At 36.7% G+C, this 20,186-nt stretch overlaps 1 protein-coding gene across 1 annotated transcript in view; it reads right to left on the bottom strand.

Annotated features, from left to right (window-relative positions):
• The window catches only part of STPG2 (sperm tail PG-rich repeat containing 2), a 329,121-nt gene that overhangs the window by 103,693 nt on the left and 205,242 nt on the right, over positions 1 to 20,186 (bottom strand). The window contains exon 9 of the mRNA XM_075543545.1: positions 10,735 to 10,894. Within this exon, the coding sequence (XP_075399660.1) occupies positions 10,735 to 10,894 (160 nt within the window). The remainder of the gene's footprint in view (positions 1 to 10,734; positions 10,895 to 20,186) is intronic.

Genomic DNA, 20,186 nt, shown 5'->3' with positions numbered 1-20,186 from the left:
GCTCCTTTTGATCTGGAATGGTTACTTACCCTAAGATGTGGATACCTCACAAATACTACTGTTTCTCTTATGGACTTGTCTATTGTTTGGCTGAAGAGTGAGCCACCTGGGTGAGTCCAGGTCTGCACCTGATGAGTGACTACCAGCTATTGTCTGGAGGGCTGGCTCTATGAGTCTATTCAACCAGTAAGCTTGGTGTCTTTGATGATTTTGAGCTTTGCTCCACCTCTCTCTCATTTTCTTTCCAAAGTCTTTCAATGTGATCACTTTCAGAATAGTTGGCAACCATAATCTGACATCACCCCATTCTGAGGTCAAGGTTATTTTCATAGTCCACTAGACTAATTATTTTTAGATCTTTTAAAATTTTTCTCTACTCTTTCTTCCTCTGGACAAGGAAAGACAAATAGCCATGCATTACATGGATTTCAAGACCCCAGTTGCAAACATTGTAAAACATTGTCTTTGTGAGCTGTGTTATGCCAACCTACCTTGGTTTCCCCAGAGACAATGGTTCTGAGCCTCCAGGCCCAGCAATCCATTCACACAGGGTGTTTTGTTATGTCGAAGAAATTTTCATGACATTGTCCCTGTACATTTTATTACATTCATGTATACATTTGAAGCCAATATAAATTCACATATACAAATATCTTCTTTCAAATCGATATACTCTCACACCTGTGCAGCTTGTGCATCAATCCACACACCTAATTGGTATTATTTCGGGATTGTATATTTTTGTAACATCATTGATCTCTGTTGCAAAACCAACCAAAGTCTTCCCCTGACTCCATAATTTTGCCAAGTTCCCTCTTGTATATTGCTTCTCTTTCACCCAAGTTAACCATTATCTACCCTCAACTCTGAGACTTACCCTTCCTTGACCTCTCACTCCTTGAAATCATCAAGTAATATTTATTTTATGTAAAAACGTTTTCTTGGCTTTTAACAATAGTGGCCTCATATAATATGCATGCTCTTGCGATTGACTAACTTCACTCAACAAAATGTCCCCAGGCTTCTCCATTTGATAACGTGTTTTACAGATTCGTTGTTATTCTTTAACACTGCATAGTATTCCATTGTGTATATGCACCAAAGTTTATTTATCCGTTCTATCACTGATCAGTACTGAAGTTGTTTACTTATTTTTGCTACTGTGATTAATGAGGACATGAACATGGGCGTGCATATTCTATTCCTCTTGTGGTTCTTATTTCTGTAGGATAAATTCCAACGAGAGGGATTACCTGGTCATATGGTACATCTATTCCCAATCTGTGAGGAAATATACCACCTTCCACAATGGTCACTCTGCTAGTCTCTTCATACCCTTGTCAGCGTTTGTGGTTTCCTGTTTTAGTTTTATTTTTGTTGCTTCTTTTGTTATTTGTTTCTGGTTTTGAAATTTACTATTCATGCTGGAGTAAAGTGATATCTTATTATTGTTTTGATTTGAATTTCCATAATGGATAAGGATCCTGGGAATTTCTTCATATATTTATTGGCTGCCTAAGTCATTTTCTTGGTGAAGTGCTGATGTACCAATCTCTAAAACTTATAGAAAACATCAACACCTTAATTTAGAAATCAAATCAAGAATAAATTTGATGCACTGAACACTGAAGACTGAAAACCAGATGAGCTGTGGGATAAAGTAAAGGGAAAAATACATAAAGATACCAAAGGTCACTAAGAATAAAGAGGAAATAAAGACAATACTTGAGATCAGAAGAAACACTGAAATTTGTTTGTCAGCATTGAGTAACTAAAGTGAATGGAAGAAATGATGAAGTGAAAAGTTGAACAGAAGACTTCCAAGGGTGACTACATGACAAAATAAAATATTACTCTGAAATGCACAAAGACCTAAAGTTAGAAAACCAAGACACACGTTTCATTTCTCCAGCTACTATAACTAAAGAAAGATCCCAAGCCTTGTATTGCAATTTCAAAGGAGCCAATGAACAAAAGACTGAACAATGCAAAAAGCATCCCAAGAAGATGGAAGGAATGCACAGAAGCACCAAAAAGAATTGGTTGATGTCCAACCATTTCACCCGGTAGCCTAGGATCCAGAACTGCAGGGAGAAGTCCAAGCTGCCCTGACAGCCTTGGTGAAAAGATGGCTCTAAGAAGTGCTGGAATGCCAATGAGTTGTTGCAACAAAACAGTGCAACACTGGAAGTGCCCATTTTTTATGCTACCTAATTTAGAAGATAGCTACCTGGCCAACTGATTGAAAGATACCCACATTAGTGCCCATTCCAAACAAGTACCAATGGAATGGGGAAATTATCAAGCAGTATAATTAATATAATTAGCAAGTGAAGTGTTGCTGAATTTGAAAATATTTTCCAGCAATTACATCAAAATGTAACTGTAACTCAAAATGTAATTCAGGAATTCAACATACAAAAAGGTCATTAAATACAGGACATCACTGTTGGTGTTATATACATCTTAACTAAGAGTAGAGAACACCAAAGAGATATTATTGGCCTGTGCTCAATTGACTACTCAAAGGTATTCTGGGGGAACCATAAAAATATTTCTTGGATGAACAATCAGCTTGCATAAAAGAAACAGACAAATAAAATTCCATATTGCATTGGGATATGTGCAAAAGTCCTCTTTAACATGTTAAAAGCAAATTGTCACCTTGAAGATGAAGGTGTGCCTGACAATACCATGGTATCTTTCATCTTCTTACATGTCCACAGTTAACAACCAGTAGATGCTCCCTGGGAAAAAGACAGGGCTTTCTAGTCCCATAAAGAGCAACAGCCTGGAAACTCTCAGGGACAGGTCTGCCCTCTCCTCCAGGATAGAACTATTAGTCACTATGAGTCCACATTGACTGAATGGCAGAGAATTTAGTTCTATGTGGATGTAAAAGATGGATCATGAATAAGAAAGATCTAAGAAATTTTGATGTGCTTGAAATATGATGTTGTCAAAGATTATTCTCTGAGTGTGGTGGCCTGCGTGTTGCTGTGATGTTGGACTGTCGCCGGTATTTGAAATGCCAACAGGGTCACCCAAAGTGGAAAGGTTTTGGTGGAGTTTCCAGACAAAGAACAAACAATGAAGAATGAGTCGGCTCCCTGATCCTGAGGAAGAAGTCACTAAAAACCTTATTCATATTTTAGAAGCTCTGTGAAATACTGAAAGCCTACACAAAGGAAGCAGAGCCTTTCCAGAGATATTGCCAGCAGATGGGTCCCTCAGGGCCAAGGGCACCAAAGTTGTGACTAAAGAGGAGATAATCCTCTGGAGAGGTATTGACCTTGGTGTCCTGAATCAGGTAAAGCCTGGTGAGTGCATTCTTTTTCAGATCTCAGTTGCTGATGGGGCTTCACTCATGGTAAAGAGAAACATCTATAGAAACCTAACGATTGGAACATGGAATGTGCTAAGTATGAATTCAGGAACACTGGATGTGGTCAAAAATGCAATGGAATACATGAAGATTGATATCTAGGCATTAGTGAGCTGAAATGGACCAGTATTGGCCATTTTGAGATGAGAAAATCATAAAATTTATTATGCCAAAAATAAAACAATCAAGAGCAATGACATGGCATTCTTTGTCAGAAAGGATGGTGCTAACTCTATCATGAAGTACAAGGCTATCTATCATTGGATTATATCTATCTGTGTTCAAGAAAATACAATCAATATGACCATTATTCACATTTATACATCAATGACAAACACTAATGATGAAGAACTTGAAGAATTCTATCAAGGACTTCAGTCTGAAACTGACCAAACATGCTATCAATATGCATTGATAATTATTGGTGATTGGAAAGCAAACGTTGGAAACAAGGAGGAGCAGTAGTGGAAACTATGAACTTGGTGACAGAAAGAAGCTGGAGAACACATGATAGAATTTCACAAAACCAATGACTAGTTCATAGCAAATACCTTTTCCAACACCAAAAGAAGTGACTATACACATGGACTTCTCCAGATGGTGCGGGGCACAGGCATAGTTCACCTGGGTTAGGGCTTGGATAGGCTGTGGAAAACCAAAGTTTGAGGTGGGCCTAAGTTTCGGTTTCTTGGAAAAGTCCCAAGGTTCAGTTTCAGGAACAGATGTAAACCACCACCTGCTGTAGCCTGACTCACGTTGACCAATGGGACACAGAGTCCAACAGGCGACCACCCATCATCAGCAGACCAATTGGGAAGACACACGCAACCCTACTGGCCAGTCACTGCTGGACAAGACTGGCACCAGAAATATTCTCCAATAAATTTAAAGAATAATAACCCTGGACTGCCCCTTGCCCCCTAACCCTATAAAAGCCTGGAGACCAAAGAACTCAGGGTTGATCCCCCTTGGATGCTGGGTCCCCACTGCACTGGGCAGTTGGCGGGAGGAAGCCCTAGCTCGAGCTAGAAAAAAAAAAAACTCCTTTTGCCATTTTGCATCTCAACTGGTCGTAATTCTTCCATGCGGCCCAAGGTGAGCTCACTTTCCATTCCGCAATCTAACAATGGAACACACAGAAATCAACTTGACTACATATGTGGGAAGATACAATGCTCAAGCTAAAACACGGCAGTGGGCCTGTATGGAGGATGAAGTCAAGGAACTGGACAGAAAATTTCAAAGGGCAGCTCGAGTAGACAAAGATAGATATAATAAGGAAAAGTGCAAGAACCTAGAATTAGAAAAGTAAAAGGGATGAACATACTCAGCATATCTGAAACTGAAAGGACTCAAGAAAAAAAACAAAATGGCAATTTTAAAATATTCTATAGAGCAAAATATTAAATGATGCAGGAAACATAAAGTGAAGATGGAAAGAATACATGGAGTAACCTTCAAAAAGTACTGATTTGGCATTCCACCGTTTCAGGACTTAGCATATGAACAAGAACTAATGGCGCTAAATGAAGCAGTTAAAACTACTTGAATTCATCAGCCGAAAGAAAGGCTCCAGGAACTGATAGAACACTCACTGAAATGTGTCAGGAAGCAGAAGGAGTACTGATCATCCATGCCTGGAAGTTTGAAAGAGATACATGGGCAACTGACTGGAAGAGATCCATATTTATGCTCATTCCAAAGAAAGGTGAACCAACAGAATGCTCAAATTAGATAAGTATATAAATAATATCACATGCACAGAAATTTTTCTTAAGATCATTCAATAACTGTTGCAGCTGTAAATTGACAGGGTGCTGCCAGAAGTTCAGGCAAAATTCAGAAGAAGACGTGCAACAGGGGATGTAATTGCTGATGTCAGGTGGATCTTGGCTCAAAGCAGGGAATACCAGAAAGAAGTTTTCTTGTATTTCATTGACTGTGCCCAGGCATTCGACTGTGTGGATCACCTTGTAGAATTCCAGAACACTTGACTGTGCTCATGAGGAGCTTGTACATGGATCAAGAGGCAGTTGTAGAAACAGAAGGGAAAAAAAGCAATACTGAACGGTTTAAAATTGGGGGAAACATGCATTGGCAATGTATTCTCTCGCCTTTCTTGTTCAATCTGTATGCTGAATAAATCATCATAGAAGCTGGATTATATGAAGAATAGTGTGACATCAGGTTTGGAGGGAAGCAGATGACACGATCTTGCTTGCTCAAAGTGAGAAGGCATTGAAACACTTGCTTGTGAAGATCAAAGACTGTAGCCTTCAGAATGGATTACAACTCAATGTAAGGAAGACCAAAATCATCACAACTGGACCACTAGCTCACTAACAGCGTGATAAGTGAAGACAAGGTTGAAGTTGTCAAGGATTTTGTCTCACTTGGATTGGCAATCAGTGCTCGTGAAAGCAGCAGTCAAGAGATCAAAAGATGTATAGCATTAATACATAAATCTGCTGCACAACACTTCTCTAGAGTGTTGAAACAGGGATGTTGCTTTGTGGATGAAGGCTACCGGACCCAAACTGTGGGTGTTTTTCCATTGCCTCACATGCTTATGCAATTGGACATAGAATAAGGAAGGCTGTAGAAGAATGACTGCATTTGAAAATACATACGTACATCAATCAGTGCATTTGAATTGTGGTGCTAAAGAAGAATACTGAACACCCTTAGGATTGCTAAAAGGACCGAGTGGTCTTTATTGAAAGAAGTAAGTAAGACCAGAGTGCTCCTTAGAGGCAAGAATAACAAGACATTATCTTAGATATTTTGGATTGATCAGGAGAGATCAGTCCCTGAAGTAGGACATCATGTTTGGTAAAGTGGCAGGGTGTTAAAGAAGAGGTCTGACAAGATGTACTGACACAGTAGCGGCATCAGTGGGCTCAGGTAGAGGGACAATTGCAAGTATGGCCCAAGACCATGCAGTGTTTCATACTGTTGTGCATAAGGTCATTAAGGGTCAGAACCAACTCATAGGCATCTAACAACAACAACAACAGCAAAGAGTGTTGAATATTCCATGGAGTGCTGGAAGAATGAGCAAAGCAGTCTTGAAAGTTTTATAGCTAGAATGGTCCTTAACAGACTCAGTCTCTGAAGGACACTATGCTTCATAAAATAGAGGATCACTGAAAAAGAGGAAGACTCTCAAGATGATGGATTGGCCATCACTACAATAATGGGCTCAAACCTAGCAAAGACGATGAGTGTGGCATGGTTGGGGCACTATTTTTCCCCTTTCATATGGCACCACTAGGAATCAGAGGCAACTCGACGACACACAACCACAAAAACACAGAGTGACAAATACCTTGCATGCTTACTCTAAACTGTAACACTAATTATTTCCTTAGGTAAAATCTCATTGAGAAGAGTTTCTTGGTCTAATGGCTCTATTTCATATTTGAAATATTCTGCAAGTTTCCCTTAAGGACCAATGTTTTGAATTAACATTTCCAACACAGTGTATTAGAGATCTGAAATTTTCACACTCTCCACAATGTTTTCATCCATTTTCTTTTCTATTTCTTGAGCAGTGTAATCTCACCTCTCCTCAATTATCCAAAGAGGTCAATATGAGAGATAATACAATATTTAATTATTCTTCCATTTTACAATTTTACTTTACCTGAGTTGGACTAATCAAAATATCCATTTTCATATCCATAAATTAAAACTCATAAGAGGAGCTTTCTTTATAATATGATATATCTCATTTAATAATTAACTGTTATTAATGTGTTATTGTTGGTTACACACTTTTACTAGTATATATGTACTGAATGCAAACATGCTTTTTCTACATATTAGACCAACCCCTCTTAAATATGTATATTCAAAGAAATGATTTATTTAGAAATAAAATGAAACTACTTCTATATTTTAAATAAATCGTAGTACCAAAAGAATTTTAAATAAATAAATGGCTATACAACTTTTGATTGACAGAATGTGCTATAAGTTTGTGAGTGTCATGAACAAATAAAAACTATTCATAGATTTATCAGCCTTTGTTCTTAACACTTGTAAGATACAAATGTAAGATAACCTATAATTAATTTTAATTTGATAATTAATCTATTAAAAGAAAGATATAAAGATATTTTCTATAAATTCTATAAGGTAAAGCACTAAACTCCTAATTATTATCATGATCCAAGTAACAATGATGTTCTGTAAGCTATATCAACAGTATATGAATGTCTTTAACATGTATGTATTTATATAAATCATAATACAATGTAATCTTCTTTTAAGTGTAAGGAATTTGACATTTAAACCCAAAACACACTTCAATTACCACTGAAAAAATATAGGAAAAATAAATGCTTTTGTTTCTAAAGTGGTATATGAAAAATATATAAATAGAGTAATTATTTACGCAGAAGATAAATAGAATTGTCACTCTACCTTTTGAATATGCGTCAATACTTGTGAAAAAAAATTCAAAGGACTTAACATATTAGTTATCCAAAACAAAAGTTATATGCTAATAAGAATCATAGGCAGGAATGGGATGCATTTATTTTAGAGTAAATCTCGCATAAATAAATAAATATTCCGCCACAGTGATTCATATAAAAGCCTGATCTAAATAAAATGAAATGAAAAATAACTGTAGAAAGTTGCTAATATTTTTTTCCCTGATTGGATCAATGTTAACAGAGTTTGGACAAATAAAATTTAACTTTCAGCTACCAAAATAAAGTGTGAATATTATTTGAATCATCTCTAATTACTTATTAAATATGCATTAGAGCTATGTTTTGACTAGATGGCTTAAGATACAGAGCTCTGGTAGAGCAATGGTTAAGCATTTGTTTGGTAACTGAAAGGTCAGTAATTCAAACCCATCAGTGACACCATGGGAGAAATGTATAGCAATCTGCTTGCGTAAAATTCACAGCCACATCCACCCTATGGGGCAGTCAACTTAGTCCTGGTAGGGTCATTATGAATTGGAATTGGCTTGAAGGCAATGGATTTAATGGCTTAATGTAAAATAGTGGACAAATTTATAATTACTGCAAAATATGCATGTCAGAGAAAATAAAATATCATACACCATAGCATCAAAAATAGCTTCAGAGATCCATACGGTTTTTAATAACATGTTGACTATAGAGACATGTGGCATTTCTGTCAACATTACTTTGAAGTATGATCCATTTAAAGATGCAGAATAGCAAATTTGATGAATTACTATTATTAACCAATATGATAAACTCTTTTCATTTAGCAGGCTAGCTATTCCACAGTTGTATAGTGACTTTGACAGACACTATGTGTTTGACTTCCAAAGACTAACTGTCTTTTTAATGAAAACATTTCCCTCTCATCCCAATTCTTTAGAAGCTTTTGCTGGGTGACATTAAGAGAAAACAGATTTTGGTTGCTAAGATTTAAAATTTCTAAGATGTCTCAGAGATTCTGAAAATGATTTTGAAATGCTGTCTTATTAATCTTTAGTACCCTATCAGAATCAAGTAAGTGGCAAGTATTAATTTTGGAAAACAGAAACTAATGAAATAGATTAAAGAAGTTACCTGTCACAGTCTAAATGTTGACTAAGTGGACTGTCACCTTGACAATCTTCCCACTTTCCTGAAATTCTTATTATACATTTAATATTTAAGAATTTGGGGGGAGAAAGAATTAAAGCAGAAAAGAACTTGTCAAAAAAATCTGAAGTTCACTCACTCCATTCCAAGAGACTTTGGTATGGATGCTTGTTTATTTGATTGATTGATTGATTGATTGATTAACAGGCTCATGGATTGTAGCTGTGAATGAGGATTGTCCCAGTGCTTGAGAGGATTTATTGGTCTACTCGCCTTTGGGGTACTTACATATTGCCTATTTAAATCTAAGTAAACTTTATTTTTCCTAGAGTTTTAAAGGAAACACTTATAGGTATGGGCAGGAAAGCCTAGAGAAGGATTGAAACTGCATTACTGTTGTTGTTTTCAGGTACCAAGTTGGGACCAGCTCATAGACTATGCACAACAGAAAGATCCACAGCCGGCTGCTGCTCCAGCCTCACAATGGTAATGCTGCGCTTGAGCCCATCGCTGCAGCCACTGTGCTCATTCATCTGGATGTTTTCTGTTTTTCACGAACCATCCACTTTCCCAACAAGTGTTCTTCTCCAGGAACTGGTCTCTCCCAATAACATGTCCAAATAGTTAAGACAAGTTCTTCCATCCTTGGTTCTAATGACCATTCTGTTTGTACTTCTCCAAGGTAGATGTGTTGGTCCTTCTGGTACTTTCAATATTCTTCGCCAACACCATAATTCAAATGCATCGCTTCTTCTGCAGTCTTCCATATTCGTCATCCCACTCTCACATGTGTGAGTGTTCTGGAATTCCCATCATCCTCAGTGTTATCAACAGTGTGTGATGAGCCATAGTCAAAATCCTTGAAATTTAGCATTCCTTACCTTTTTATTACTTTTTCATCTACTCTACGGGTTTTAGCTTTCTTAAAATCTGCCCCAATCAAAAATAGTACAGTGGATCAAGAGAAGACATGGGAAGTGTTCAATGTCAGCTTAAAATGGATCCTTAAGCTACTAAGATGCCTGATACTTGAAAGACAGACACCAGGCTCTGTGGTTCTCAAACTTCTGGTTATTCAACAATGTACATTTCCTTGCTTTGGTTTTTTCATTTAAAACTTTGAAAGAAGGAATTTGTTCCTTCTGTGAGGTCTCTTTACATTTTCACAAAGATTCATTATAGAAATATGATTGCATATAAATTACTGTTGAAAACAACTGTCTCTGTTTTCCATTAGTCATCCTAGGTGAAACAGCATACTTGGTGTGGGATCTTGGTGAACAAGGAAAGTTATTGCATTGAGATTAGACCAAGTATACTACTGTTAATAGCTATGTCTATTGCAATTATTTTTTTAATTTAAGCCTACAAATAAATATTAATCCATTTATATTGTCTTACTTGAAACTTGAGAAAAATTAAGATTAATCTATGAAACTGAGATGATATGTAATTTGTATATGTCCAAATCAGGATGGTGTGCTTTTCTCTCATAACACCTTTAGCATATTAAGAGGGATTTTCCACCCTGAATGGCATTCTAGATTACATTTTTAAATTTTGGTGAAATTACTTTAGTGAAATTAGAAATATAATGTGTGAAATAAGTATTATATTTGGGAAAAATAAAGTCTTAAATCTTTCATTTTTATACTACCTAACAAGAAAAGAAACAGTAAAATGAAAACATGCAATGAAATCATCTGATCTGTTCTAATATATGGAAAGCCGACATTTTCCCCAGGGTTTTAAAAGACAGTCTTCACTTACCTGGTCCATCTTTAATTTTGTCCGAGCATCTGGGAGCTGCACTAAGGAAGGAGGAATGCTTTCTTTTAGCCACCAGACTACGGGGTGGCATGTATTTTTTTTTCCCCTGTGACATGTCATATGATTTTTGAACATCATAACATCCGGGTGCTGGAATACCCTGAAAAACATTAAAACAAATGAACATAAACACAAATAGAAAATACCCCAGGAGATGTTGGATACATATGTATATTAAGTAATGGCATTAATAAAATCAATAAAAATACTCTAGGTAATCTTTAAATTAGAAATTTAAATGGGAATCACAAAAGTAGAAATTCACTTGATAAAAATGAGATAAAATAAACAGTAAATCTATGTCACATCAAAAATTAGCCTCCACAAAATATGCCAAATTTTTATTGAAATTTAATAATATAAATCAAATTTCATATAGGAATAAAGACAATGATTACTTGTTTCCATAAGCAGCAAAACTATTTTTGTGTAATTGTTCTATGTTAACAAATTTATTCTACAAAATAACTGTTTATTTTATTTTAATAGACTCAAGTTAAAAGGCTTTTACTAGCATTATTATGGTTCTCTGTATGATGTGCAGTTTTATTAATATTTTAATCAACATGAATCAACATAGATATTAATAATTACAATAATTCTAGATGAAATTAAAATAAAATAACATGTATTTGTTGCACAATTAATTCCTTTACCCACTAATTGTCTCAATAAAAGTTTTTAAACTAGTTCTCCTCAAATTTATGTTAAAATAGAACATAATCCATTTCTTTTGAAATCTATTAATTTGTATTGTGCACAACAACCAAAACCACCGATTTAATTATTTCCTGCTTGAGAGGATAGTGTTGTGGATGAATGTAGACTTGAGCACTAGACTTCCTAGTTCCAAATATATGCTGCTTACTGTGCGACCCTGGCCAAGCTACTTAACCTTTGTTGTCCTCTATTTCCTCATCTGTGCTATGATTGGTGCTAGTTACCACTGAGTCAATTCCAATGCATGATGATAATCATCAATAAAGTGAAGAAGATGATAGTATTTATGCATAGTTGTTGTGAGGATTAGAGTGAAATACTTATATTGGGGCCCGATTCTATGAAAGAGCTAGTTAGCCTAACTGGCCTATACAAGTAAAAGCAAGGAAACAAGATTGACAGAAGCGTTTAGGGGATTAGTGAACTATTACAGAAAGATAAGTCTGTGTGCTCCCTCCAGATTTACAGTCTGTGTAATATATGGTTACCTTGAGTCTGAATTGACTCAATGGTAGTGAGTTTGCTTTTGTAGTATTTCAAATAAATTAGGTAAAGTTTGGATTGTAAGAAAGCCTATTATGAAACTCCTCTAAGAACCATACTTTATAATAGAGAGTTTCTCTGCTTTGTACTTTGATAAGACTCAAAACCAAACTCCCTGTCATCAAGCTGATTCTGTGACTCCTAGGGACCTAGAGATCTATATGACTTTCAAAATTTGACACTGATTAAATTATTTTAGATGTAGAAGTGTAACGTTAGGAAGATACTTAAGTAAAAAATAAACTTCTACTCGCACAAAACATTCACCGAAGGTCAAACAAAACAAGAACGGTATTTATTTTATAACCTCTATTATTATACTCAAAGTGGTAGGTGGCATAGTGGATTATGCATTGGCTGTGAGCACAAGATCAGTAGTTTGAAACGACCAGCCACTCGAAGGGAGAAAAGAAAGATGGGGCTTCTACTCCATAAAGAGCTAAAGTTGTGAGTCCCACAGTGATGTTGTACTCCATCCTATAGGGTCACTATGAGTCATAATCTACTTGATGGCAATGGGTATTTTCTACTCTATTACTTTAACCAGCCTTTACTGATGAACGTCTGCCTTGTTTGTGGTTTTAGAGAGAAAACACCGTGAAAGAAGCACTTAATAAGCACTATAGTGGTCCATAGGGAGCCCTACTGCCATAATGGTCACAAGTTGGTTGGCTAACTGCAAAGTCATCAGCTTGAAACCACCAGTCACTCCTTGGGAGAAACAAAAGGCTCTTACTCCCATAAAGCGGTGCAGTCTTAGAAACCCACAGAGACAGTCTACTCTGTCTTATAGGGTTGCTATGAATCAGAATGGATTCAATAGCAGTGAGGTTTTTGTTTTGTTTTCATATACATTTCCATGAAGTCCACAGATTCAGATCCAACACAAAAGAGAAGAAACCGAGAAGGTCTTCAGAAGATGCCAAACAAGAAAATCCCAGGGATGGATGGCTTCAAAGGAACTCTGCAAAGTATTCAGGGAAAATCTGTCACCAATTCAATGCAAACTACTCTAGAATATAGAAAGGGACAGCAAACTTCCAAAAGCCTTTCTATGAAGTGAGCATGACCCTGATCTCAAAGGATCACAAAGAGAGAGAAATCTAAAGACTGATATCCCTCATGAACACAGATGCAAACATTCCAAACACAATTCTGGTCAATAGAATTCAACAACATACATACACACACACACACACACACACACACACAATTATCATCACCAAGTGGGATTCATACCAGAGATGCAAAGATGGTTCAACATTTTAAAAACAATCAATGTAATCCACCAGTGGTTGTTACGTAATCTGTCGTCAATTCGAGAATTAGGAGTGAATGGAGTGGGGTACAGCCAGTCAATGAGGTCACAGCTTCATGACCTCATTTAGAGGCACTAAAGAGATAAATAGCTTGCAGCAGGTAGGAGGCACATTCACTCCCTGCAAGACATTCCCTCTGACAAGACATATGGAGCTACACTAGTGCCCTGAGCTGGAGGAGCACATAGAGGCTGCTGCCAGCACTGAGATGCTTCTACTGGCACTGAATCCACAAGCCTTTCCACTCACTGACCTGTGATCTTCCTATATTTGACATTATTGAACGACTGTGTGAGTCTAAAGAGGAATTTATGAACTAATAGTGGACATATGGGCTAATATTGAATTTATGGACTTGATCTGGACTGGGTTGGAATGTTTTCTTAATGTACAATAACTCTTATATAAAGCTCTTTCTTACACACATATAAGTGCCTGTGAATTTGTTTCTCTAGTTAACCCAGACTACCACACCATCAATAAACAAGACAAAGAATAAGCATCACATGATCATATCAATAGATTCAGGAAAAGCATTTGACAATATCCAACACCCATTTCTAAGTAAAAACACACAATAAAATAGGAATAGGGGGAAATTCTCTTAACATAATGAAGGCCATATACAAAAATCCAATGGGCAACATCACAATTAACAGGGCACAACTGAAAATATTTCTCCTAAGAATGAGAACTAAATAAAGATGCCCCATCATCACTATTATTCAGGATTTTGCTGCAAGACTTAACCAGAACCACCAGACAACAGTATCTTCATATCTTGAAGTCATCCCTCCCTCCCATAGTTAGACTTGGGCAAACACTATACCTTGAAGCATTTTTAGGCACTACGGAGGCTTTCTATTCCTGTAAAAAAAATTACAGTCCCAGAAACGTATGGTGCGGTTCTACCTTGTCCTACTGGACTCAAAAGCAGTGGTCTTTTTTCATTTAACATTACTTAAATATGCTTCATATAAAGGCAGTTCTATGTTAGATGTATATAGTGTAAACGCTAAGAAAATTCTTCTTTTCCTAAACATAGAACAATTCGTGATAAAGATGGGTATCATTTACAATCTCAACAATGATGTAAAAGTACATTCAAACTTAAATTGCTGCCTAATTTTCACAAAAGCAGTAGAGAATTAAATTTGATGAATACATTATGTGAAGTACAATTTTTTTTTGCTATCAAAAACATAGCTTTTTATTTCCAATGCTCCAGCCTCTCACAACCACCTTTGACACTGGTTTCAAAGGAGGGGAAAATGTATATCTCAGCAGCTTAAAGTAAATCATGTGAACAGAAATGGCCTGAGTAACCTGGCCTTCCTGAAAATGCTAATGCAACTAAGACAGAAGACCTCATCTGGGGAAAAAGAATGCATAAATTACCATCAATTATAATAACTATAATTGATGAGCTATCATTTCTTCAAAGTTTACCAAATCAATACTGATCCAAAAGTTATTTTGTAAGTTGAATATAAAAATTAGGAGAGAGAATTAAATGATTCTTATAAAAAGAGATCAGGGACAGGATTGGGATACATTTGCCCCCAGAGCCAGTTGGATGAATTTGGATAGGCACTAAAATTACTTTTTTATAAGATTAGAAATAAATTTTGAATGTGAGTTGTATAACTGAAGGGTGTCTTACTTTATGACTTTGAATGTGTGTCTTTGAATAGCAAGGTTGTGTGATCGTTCATTAACCTAAGGAAAATCCAGATGGATTTGTTATACTAAAACTTTGAAATTTTTAAAATCCACATGACCCCTACTGTCACCTACTTATACTACATATGGCAAAAATTACCCTTTGAAATAAAGAGAAATCATTTAAAGATTGTGCTCTTAAGAGACCAGAGCTTGAAGTCAGAATTTTGGGATTATGCATAGCCTCAAGAAAGCTCTCAAGGACCTTTCCTCATTTGTCCATCTATATTTTATCATGATGTGTGCTGATTCTCCCTTTCAGAAATATATGGTAAGTCACAGTGCAGAAGGTGCGGTGTGCCTCTGTCCTCTCTCTCCTGTCAGCCTGGCACTGTGAATCATGTAACTGTTCATATCCAGAAGCTTCCTCTGCGCTAGTAAAGCTTGCTGTCAGCAGAGTAACCCAACTGTGCTTGTTACGTTATAAAGATCTGGGTATATTGTTACCGGATTCATAATTACGTATGGTGATATCAGCACAGAGAATAGTAGAAGTGATAGCATGGAGGAAGAAGCTATGAAAAGAATAAGCAGGAAGGAAAAAGAGCATGGTCATCCAGACAAAGTTGCACATTATGACACATCAACATGGTCTCCCAGTGCAGAGCTCTGACGATGTTGGAAACTTCTGCCTCGGAGTAGAAGCCAGCTCAAATGATCCTACGCGGCAGGTAGAACCGTGGGTGTTCCACGGCTGTGAATATTCACAGAAACCATAAGGCTTTCTCCCATAAAGTGGCTGATGGTTTTGAATTACTTTGAACTGACTTTGTAGTCAGCAGCACAATTCATAAACCACTACACCACCAGGGCACTTTGGGAATGCTAACCCCATCCAAAAATTACATCGCTTTTCCATTTATGACATACAGATTACAGATCCGAATAGCTAAATGCAGTGTTCCAATGTAGAAACTTAATTCTTCTCCTATGGCATTCCTATAAGTATCTTTTCTGCTGAGTGATACATATTTGAACTATGGTCTCTTCTATATTTACAGTGTGGGCAACACTAAAGAATTGTGCGAGTTAACTATTGTTGGAGTACATTTCTTAGTGACACAAAATGTCTGCTGATTGAATAAAGAAATAAATCAGTCAGATAAAATTGCCAGAGTGTTATTACAGTTTTCCACAGTCATAAATAGTTTTACAGCAATCTAAAAATGTTCAATGTATTTTAACTTTACAAGTAATCAAGAAAATGATCATTTCTAATAAAAATCTTAATATCTTTTCTTCTTTCTTTCCCTTCTTTAGAATAATTAAGGATACTATTTTATATGTATAAGAAACAAAGTTGTATTTAAAGGTTTTAAAATAATGTAAAACTGTATTATTGATCTATTATCCTTTCAAAAATTCACTGCCATCAAGTAGATTCTGACACATAATGATGTTACAGGACAGGGTAGAACTGCCCTTGTGGGTTTTCAAGACTGTAACTCTGTATAGAAGTGGAAAGATTCACCTTATTCCCAAGGAGTAGCCAAAGGGTTTGAATTGCTGACTTTGTCGGTAACAGCTTGAAGTGTTACCCACTACGCCACCCAAGTTCCTACCAACAAAATTATCCTATTATCAGCAACAAAAATATGCTGTTTCTTTAATAAGTGTTGGTGGCATTGTCCACTGATAGTAAAGGTAATAAAATGTAAAACCTTCTTGAACTCAAGCCCTCCTTCAACTTCTTATGAGCCATTTGATCAGAGATAAAAACAATCTTTCATAATAGTCCTCCTTTGTAAAATGAGTATAACAAGAATCGTTAATAACTCCTAGAATTATTTTAAGGATTAAATGGACAGCATAAAACTCCCAGGCCCAGTTTCCACGACCCTGAGACCAGAAGAATGAGATGGTGCTTGCCTGCCTCTAACAACCACTCTCTGAAAGGGATCCAATTAGAGGGGCCTGACTAGAGAGGGAGAAAATTGAAAATTCTAAAACAGAAACCAGATTTAATGGTCAGATAAGACAGGTGGAAAGCTCTAGCATAGTCTCCATTCAGACCAGGAGCTGAATTTACCCCTGTGGCTCAGTAGACTCTCTGCACTGAGAACAAAGCCCTAGTCAGGCATGTACTCCCTGGAATAATCCAGCACTTGTGATAAAAAGGGCAGCGTTTACCACAGGACAGGGTTCAGAAGGGTTAGAAAAGAGGGAGGAATCGAAACAGGCCTGAGATGAGTGATGTTTATTGAAGGAAGTAAAATGAATGAGATGAAATAATATATGTCTATTAATTGTTGACTGTAAAACTGAGTATGTACTGTGCAAACTTTCACCTAGTTCACCATTAAAAGTTTCATTTTCTACCCCACCTTCCCTCCACCCTCCCGGTATTGCCATTCTCACCACCAATTACAAGGATCTACATATCGCCTCCTCCCTGGGGGATGGACAACAGAAATACGGTGAAGGGAGATGTCGGGCAGGGTAAGATATGATAAAATAATAATAATTTATAAATTATCAAGGGTTCACGAGGAAGGAGGGAAAATGAGGAGCTGATAAGGGCTCAAGTGGAGAGCAAATGTTTTGGGAATGATGAGGGCAACAAATGTACATATGTGCTTGACACAATGGATGTATATATGGATTGTGATAAGAGTTGTAAGAGCCCTCAATAAAATGATTGTTAAAGTTTTGTTTTGCTTTTTAGAGGCTCCTAGGTAGACATGAGAACACTATTTTAATTTTAGTTATTATTATACTTCATTACAATATTCAGTGGTTAGTAGCTATTTGAAGTTTTTCTCAAGTAACTATTGCATCATTATGAACAACATATTAATTTCAAAATGTCAGATATAAAGCAAATGTAGTTTGAAACCTGCACTTTAAAGATACCTCTTTCAAATGACAAAATGCACAAATGTGGACATGAAAATGTAACATGGTTGTTGCCAAGTATAGTTCACCAAATATTTTTATTAGACAGGAAATAATGAAATTCAGCTTGAAAGCCTATCCATCATTTATTAATATTACTCAGGAAATGCCATGCTAAAAAAATTATGTTAACCTTTTTTCCATGCATTTCAGAAGAAGAATGAACTAATTTTTTGTATTAGTTATTGTATAATTTTAAAATGTTTTTGTTATAGTTATCAAGAATCTATGTTTTCTACGTGAAAGAAAATCTAAAATTTTTAGTTCCTAAATTCTAGTTTTATAAAACACAGCTACTATAAGTACCTTAAGGATACAAACTTCTCTCAGTAAACAACATTTCTGATTTGTAAAATCCAGTTTTATATTAATGCTTACACACTAAGACGGGAAAGTGAACTAAGCATGTCAAAGCACTTGTGAGAAAAGAAAAAATCTACCCAGCTTCAGTGTTGACAGGCACCCAAGACACATGTCTAATGCAGCCTCTGCAAAATTACCAGAGAATCATGGCAAAGGCAATAAATAGAATTTTTTTTAATGTAAGAGCAAAATAAATGAGGTAAAATTCAGCAAACCAAAAGTGGGGAGGAATTTCTCACCATTTAAGACATATATTCCTGAACTGAAAACAAAATTGTTGTAAAAGATCTGCTAAATGTTCCTGAAATCGGTCATCGGCATTATTGAGACTCTCGTTAGGCGGAGGTTAGTCGGCCTGCAGACAGTCTGACTCACAGCAGCCCTGCTCACCGCAGAAGGAAACACTGCCTGGCATGTGCCAGTCTCACAATTACCCTCATGCCTGAGCCCACTAGTTTGAGCCACTATCAAATACGAGGAACAAGTATAAAATAAGAGTAACCTCATATACACTCCTTCTGCTATCTGTTCCTGACTCAGACACCTAACTATAATACTCAGATTAGCAGGGAGTTGTCCTTGTATAAGAACTCTGGGCTATGTGCTTAACACAGTAGCTATCTGACAAGTTGGAGGCTCAAATCCACCATCACGCCTTTTGGAAGGAAGGTCTAGTGATCTACGTGTAAAACATCACAGCCTTTGGTGGAGCACACTCCTACACGCAGGGCTTCCACTAATCAAAATCAGTTATTGCTACTGTTATTAGGTGCTATACAGTAGGGGATGGCCTACAGTGACCTTATTCACAACAGAACAAAACATTTCCCTGCCCTACACCATCTTCACAATTGTTCCTATGTTTGAGACCATGTTGAAACCTCTGGATCAATCCATCTTGCTGAGGGTCTCCCTCTTTTTCGCTGCCCCTGTACTTTACCAAACATTATGTCTTCTCCAGGGACTGGTCTCTCCTGACAACATGCCCAAAGTATATAAGACAAAGTTTTGCCATTCCTGGCATTAAGGAGGGCTCTGCTGTATTTCTTCTAAGACAAATAATTTTGTTGTTTTAGTAGGCCATAGTACTTTCAATATTCTTCACCAGAACCAAAATTCAAATGTATCTACTCTGGTCTTCCTTATTCAATGTCCAATTTTCACATGCATATGAAGCGATATGTATATGAAAATACCATGGCTTGGGTCCTTAAAGTAATTATCTTTGCTTTCCAATACACTTCAGAGATCTTCTACAGCAGATTCACCTATTGCGATGCTTCTATTAATCTCTTGATTGTTGTTTCCATGCGCACTGATTGCAGACACAAGCAAAAGGAAATCCTTGACAACTTCAATGTTTTGCTCTTTTCATCTGTCATGAAGTTACCTATTGGTCCAGTTGTGAGGATTTTAGTTTGCTTTACAGTGAGTTGTAATCCATATTGAAGGCTGCAACTCTTGATCTTCATCAGCAAGTGCTTCAAGTCCTTGTCACTTTCAGCAAGCCAGGTTGCCTTGCATTACACAGACACAGTACTCAGGACAACCTGGTACTGGTACAACAAGAGGTACATGGACAAATGGCACAGAATAGAAAACCAGAAACCAAGTATCCACCTAAAGGGAACTGATTTTCAACAGGGGCCCCCAAAGCATCAAATAGGAAAGGGACAGTCTCTTCAACAAATGGTGCTAGAAAATTTTGATCTACATATGCAAAATAATGAAAAAAGAGGCATGTATTGCCCCTATGCACAAAATGAAATCAAGATGGATTATAGACCTAAATATAAACCACTGAGATATAAGGATGATCAACGAGAAAAT

Source organism: Tenrec ecaudatus, chromosome 3 (assembly GCF_050624435.1).
Source record: "Tenrec ecaudatus isolate mTenEca1 chromosome 3, mTenEca1.hap1, whole genome shotgun sequence".
Taxonomy (NCBI): domain Eukaryota; kingdom Metazoa; phylum Chordata; class Mammalia; order Afrosoricida; family Tenrecidae; genus Tenrec; species Tenrec ecaudatus.
Note: the sequence above shows the minus strand (reverse complement) of the source record. Positions and strands in the feature narration are given on the sequence as shown.